We start from the raw sequence: 6,402 nt of genomic DNA on the forward strand, positions 1-6,402 counted from the left end.
GAACTCTGCAACACAAAGAAGCATCAGAAAGCCCTGAGGCTCCAAAATCAACCCAAACATGGCTGGATGCATACAGCTTCCACCCCCTGACTGAAACCTAAAATAATCTCTTCCTTCTATTCCTGAATCTGCATCACTTCTGGCAAAGATTCTTCTCTCAGACCTGAATGGCTGAAATGACTTAAATAGAGCTCGGAGAAACCATGTGAACCTGGGTAGAAGAGTAGAAAGAGCAAAGGCTGCCTGTCACCAGGTGGATTAAAACCCACTTCAACTAGGGCAAATTCCTTAATTTAAACGTCAGTTCCCTAATATATGAAAGGAGACCATGCTCATCTACCCTTAAAGAGCACTTATGAGCATCAAATTAGGTAAAGACAGTGAAAAAAGAGCTGTGTTAACTATTAGTTTCCCTTCTTATTTTTAAATCTGAATTAAACTTCCTCAGGTTGTATCATGTGGACTGTCTCTATCTCCTAGAGATGCAGACTGACCTGAATTATGTGTGATGGAGTTGATTTTGACCTCCAGACCCCTAAAAATAAAAACTCTATGGGCCCAAATCAACCCAGCTTCTCAAATTAGGTAATAGAAATTGAATGGAAAAAGAGAAATTTGCAAAAGAAGAAACATGACTCAAAATACAGCGTTCACTAACATCCCATCTTAAACAAGTTTCAACACACACTCACACTCTAATAAGGGACATTAAAAGAAAATGTGAGAAAATCAGTATCCTGAAAGCGTTATATTTTTCTACTTTTTAAATTTTAATACTAGGGTTGCTCTCCTTTTTAAGGAACATACAGAAATGCAATATGTGCTTTGAGGAGGGACCGATTTCCTGACCTGGATTTTATTTATCAGGTTATGTCAAATAAATGGTGAAAGAAATAGTGTGCAACACAGTGGGAAAGGCAAGCAATTCTAGAGTTTGGTACCTTATCCATTGTCAGCACAATTCAGTTCTTTAAATTGGGATAAAGGCACCCTCCTATGGTTCTTGAAAACCACAAACTAAATGATAAAAATAGAAAGACAGTCAAATATAATCACAAATAGGGCATTTCACACTAATTTTTTATATTCAAATATTATTGGGAGAAAAAAGTGTACTGATTTTAAATCTTCACTTTTTCTTAACAGGTATGTTTCATTACACTTGAAAGTTCTGTGTATTTTCTTTTATTTTGTAAATATTTTTACTGAGGTATAACTGACATACATTATATTAGTTTCAGGTGTACAACTTGATTCACTATTTGTACATGTTGTGAAATGATCCCCACACAGTAAGTCTAGTTAACATCTGTCACCGCACACAAATAATTTTTTTTTCTTGTGATGAGAACTTTTAAGCTCTACTCTCTTAGCAGCTTTCAAATATGCAATACAGCATTATTAACTATAGTCGCTACGCTGTACATTTTGCACATTTTTTAAAAGTAAAATCTAGCTATCATCTTTTTACTTAAATTGATATTTATAAAATGTTCAGCTGAGGGTAAATGGGTAAGGACTGGACTAGTCCATAACTTTTCTGTTATACATCTATATTTGAGACTCAAAAAGAAAAAAAGAAAAACTACCTACATGAGCTCATTAAGAGAATCAGAGGCACTTACCACATATACTTTATAACCAGTTCCTGTAACAAGTACTTTACAAATGTCTCCATGTTTTTCAGACTCAATTATAGATTCTAACTATGCTACACATTTTTTAAAAACTGACATTTCTCAGCTATCCAAGTAAAGTTTAAGGAAAAGTTTTATTTTTCCCTGCTTTAAGTCTCCTATAATAAATTTAACTTCTTGTGTTCATGAGATTTTTAAAAATCTACTACATTTTAAGGGTTTAGTAACTAAAGCATTTAAATAGCCATGTCTAATAGCAATCCTTATATACGTATAGATATTTTATAATTTTCAAAGCCCTTTTATGTGCATTAATCTAATAATGTGATTCTCACAACAGCCCCGTAAGGTATTATCCCTATTTTAACAGATAAGAAACTCAGATGAGTTCAGAAAATGTAGGTAATTTCCCCAAGGTCACAGAGCTTGTACACGGCAGAGCAGCTACCTGAACCCAGGGAGAATAAAGACTCATCAAGAATACTCTGACCAGAAATGCTCAATAATGAAAAATGGAAATAAACAGGGTAGAGAAAAGGGTAGGACCCAGTAATAATGAAGCTAAAGAAACTGTGTGATGGATCATGAGGCGTTAGGGACTCATCTGCTAATAATGAAAGAGACAATTAATTAGACCATTACAAGTAAGAGTACTGTTGCTATTAACAATGATGATGGCTAACATGCATCAATCACATCCTTACTGTGTGTCAGGCCCACACTTTACATGCATTCTCAAAGTTCCTGTAAGGTAAGCATTATTCCTGCTTCCCAACTGAGAAACTCAGGCTTGGAGAGGTTAAGTATGTTGCCCAAGGTCACAAAATTCTTAAGTCCCGATGAGGGGATTCAAATCCAGGACACCACAGCTCTGGCTTAACTCAAGCATTATGATATTAAAAAACCAAAAAAACCAATAATTCTCAACTGAGACCACTCTTGGGCCACAAACCTCAAGCCATGAAAAAATGTGCAGGGTGACCCAGTGCCCAGCACGGTGCTTCTCACACAGAACGACCACCAATGTCTGTTAATATTACATGTATTCCACGCGTCCCACAGCTAAACCCTGCTATTAGAAAGAGCTTGGCCATTAAAAACTCCCAGAGAGACAGTGCTTTGGGGGTGGCAGGTGACCATGCTTGCGGGGGTGGGGGGGGAGTGGCATTTACCAAACATCTTCTAAGGACCTGAAGTATGATCTAAAGCCAAAGATCTGATAGGTGAAGTAAGGGAGGTTGCGCTCTAACATCACAAGACAAAAAAGATCCTACACAGCTGCTTAAGCTCAAGCTTTGTAACCTGGATTGTGGGAGAAAACGTCCTGAGAGTTTCAAGTGCTTCTCTTCATTCTCAGTAATTGAGAGAGGTTCAAAAAGATACAACAGGTTCCTGAATCAATCAAGGCTAGACACAGTACTGATAAAAGAAAATTCATCAAAAATTCAAAGAGAAGTCTTATGTCCTCCCTCTCCCTTTTAAACTGGGTTCTGCTTATTAGAAAGTTCAGTTTACTGGGTTTCAAAACTCAGGGGTGGGGGCTTCCCTGGTGGCACAGTGGTTGAGAGTCCGCCTGCCGATGCAGGGGACACGGGTTCGTGCCCCGGTTCGGGAAGATCCCACGTGCGGCGGAGCGGCTGGGCCCGTGAGCCATGGCCACTGAGCCTGCGCGTCCGGAGCCTGTGCTCCGCAACGGGAGAGGCCCCAACAGTGAGAGGCCCGCGTACCGCAAAACCAAACAAACAAACAAAAAAACTGAAGGGACCTGTCAAATATGTGCAATAAAAGCTTAAATAAATACATAAGGCGTAAAAAAAAAAATACTCAGGGGTGGGAGAGGAGAATGGAGCGCATCAGAATAATTCCTAAACACGATGACTTTCTCTGAGTTCCTAGAACACTCCAAGCTCTTTCCTACTTTGGAATCTTCACACACACTGTTCCCTCTGCCTAGAACCCTCTTCTTTATCGTAACAGAGTCCTCTTTCCAGACAGGTCTTCTGTGACCATCTTACCAAAGCAGACTGCCCCCTCCCCCATTAACTTCTAACCCAGCTTGTTACCTTCATAACACTTTTCCCAATTAGCAATTTTTCTTATTTATCTGCATATTGTCTTCCCTCCCCAATCCTATCAGGAGGGTGAGCTCCATCAGGAAGGAGACCATCTGACTCACTCTCTTCTATATACCCAGCACTAGGGCACTATGCCTGGCACTAGGCAGATGCTCAATAAACATTTTTGAACAAAAATTAATTTCTACAGCTTTTTCGAACTATTAGCCTCCCTACTCATCCCCTACCCCCCACCCCCCAAAAAACTTGCATTTTTATAAGCTTTGTAAGTCACCTGTTTTGGATATGCAATATAATCTTAAATTGTCATTTTGCTGTTTCATTTCAGCACCACCACCACCACCAACGAGACTGTAGAGCTGGAAGATCAGGAAACCCATCCTGTACTTCATCTGTATATTGTACAACACAGTGGCATCCAATAACTAATTTAATTTGAATTAATTATCTGAGGGCCTGCACAGAAAGTGTCCTCTGAGCTCTGACATCATCCTGTATATATCTATCACTGTTCCTTACGTATATCCCATGGGGAGGGGGACAGGGATATAAAATTGAATAAAATCCCGCCTCTGCTTCATGAATCACCCTCTCATAAACCCGAAATACTCAACAAACGTCAAACCTAACCAGACAGACGGTTAAGATAGACCTCGGAGCCCTTTAGGAAGATTTTAATCAAAGAGTAACCATGGTCACACGGACCACGAAGGGTACCCCAACTGACGCTGCTAATAATTTAACGCAAGCAAGTCTGCGAAAGTTATCAAGAGATTTCTGACATTCCCTGTTTTCAAAGATAACATTACTACTCAAAATTCCCCAGTAAACTCAAGGAAACGGTCCCTCACGGGCTGGGGCCTGGTATTTTCACAACAGCCCCTGTCAAGAGCCACATAGAGCTAATAAGCATTCCCACTGGGGAAAGTCATTAATTTGGAGGGCTGCTTCAGATGTGCAGTCCCCGCAGAGAACCACTCGGACCCCTGCCTTTCGATTTCCCGGATCTCTGCATTTCAACCGAGCTCCCTCTGTTTGTTTTATTTATTTATTTATTTATTTGGTCTGCATGCCAGGCTAACACAGAAACCCCCGGCCTCTCCCAGGCCAAGGGCTGTCTCATCACCTTACAGGTGGCACGGGCCTGAACACCCCCGCCCCACCCGCCCAGCGAGCAGAAACCTGCAGAAGTTTGGAAACCGAGGGTCCAGGAGGACCGCGGAGCCCAGAGGTCAGGCGGCGGCCGGGCCCGGCGGCGCCCGCAGGGAACCAAGATGGCCCTGAGCGGGCCCCACTGCGGCGGCGGCGGGGAGCCGGGCCGGGGCGCCGGGCCGAGGGGCCGAGGGGCGCAGGGCCGAGGGGCGCGGGGCCGGGACGACGACGACGACGCCGCCCTGGGCGGCCGGGACCCGCGGGCCAGGCCCCGGCCGCCTCCTGCCGCCGCACCCTGGCCGCGCGTTCCCGGAAAGGCGGGCGGGGCGCGCCAGGTAAGCGGCGGTGGCGGGGGTGGCCGCGGGGGCGGGCCCGGGCCAGGTGGGCCCCCGCGGGCGGTCGGGACCCCGCCGGGCCGAGCGCGGGCGGAGGCCGCGGCCCGGGCCTGCGCGGCCCGCCGCCCGGAGCCAGGCCGAGCCCGGGGCGGCCGGCTCCGGGCGCGAAGCGGGGAGGGAGGGAGGCGGACCGGCGCGGGTGGCTCGGTGGCTTCCTCAGCCGGGTCCGGGGGCGTCCGTGGCCGCGGGGACAGGCCGCGACGACTCCGACGGCCGCGCCCGGGGGCCGGGGTCTCGGCGCCGCCGCCTTCCTTACCCTGCATGCTGCTGACGGCCGGGTGGCCGGGCGCCGGGGACCCCACGGGGCCCGGGGTGCCGCTACCGCTGCCGCCCCCGGAGCCGCCGCCGCCGCTCGGGCTCGGAGCCGCCATTGTTGGGAGTGAGGAGCCGAGCGGCGCCGCGGCGGCTGCAATGCAGCAAGCTCGGCCTCTCGCACGGCCGAGGGGCGTGGCCAGCGCCCGCCCTGGGCCCGCCCCCGGCACGCCCCCCTCCCGCCCCCGCCCGCGCCTGACGCGGAGCCGCACCAGATGCTGAGCGGCTGAGCGGCAGAACTGCCCAGGTCGCCGGTGCGGGACCCCAGAGGCCGGCAGAAGTGCTGCACCGGGGCTGCGGGCCCGCCGCGGGGCCTAGAGCGGTTTGCGGAGTGAGGAGTGTGTGCATTTGGGGTGTGAAAGGGTACACAGCTTCTATCATTCCTACAGAGGTCTGTGACCCCAAAAGTTTAAGAAGCCCCTTGTTGGAATCTCAGAACCCAAAACCAGAATTGTAAAACTGAAAGGGATCGCAGAGCTCGTGCTTCTTGTCCAGTCTCTGACACGGCACTTCCAGAGGGGACTTGGCTCTACCTGTGGTTCCATGTGGAGCTCCCGCTAAGCCTTGCCTAACACCCTAACCCTCTACACTGCCCTGGGAGATCCTAAGGAATGCTACTGAAAGTACCGTCAGTGGACCCATCCCAAGAAGACTGAATCAGAATTTACATTTTAATAATATCCCCAGGTAATTTGTATGCACATTAAATTTGAAAAACAGTATCTTAAGCACGCAAGCTCCCTGGCCTCCCAAAATATATTATCTGTATCACCGACTTCCCCTAAATACACACTGGATTCTCTCCCCCACCTCTTCTACACCTTATAAGAG

At 47.5% G+C, this 6,402-nt stretch overlaps 1 protein-coding gene across 5 annotated transcripts in view; it reads right to left on the minus strand.

The window, feature by feature from the left end:
* The window catches only part of MAP2K4 (mitogen-activated protein kinase kinase 4), a 104,632-nt gene extending 98,975 nt beyond the window's left edge, over positions 1 to 5,657 (minus strand). For all 5 annotated transcript variants that reach the window (XR_009537536.1, XR_009537537.1, XM_060134037.1 and 2 more), the window contains exon 1: positions 5,516 to 5,657. Coding sequence is in view for 3 of the 5 variants with exons in the window: in XM_060134037.1 (XP_059990020.1) it covers positions 5,516 to 5,630 (115 nt within the window). In the remaining 2 variants the exon portion in view is untranslated. The remainder of the gene's footprint in view (positions 1 to 5,515) is intronic.
* Between the last annotated feature and the right edge of the window lie 745 nt (positions 5,658 to 6,402).

This window comes from Lagenorhynchus albirostris, chromosome 20 (assembly GCF_949774975.1).
Source record: "Lagenorhynchus albirostris chromosome 20, mLagAlb1.1, whole genome shotgun sequence".
Lineage (NCBI taxonomy): Eukaryota > Metazoa > Chordata > Mammalia > Artiodactyla > Delphinidae > Lagenorhynchus > Lagenorhynchus albirostris.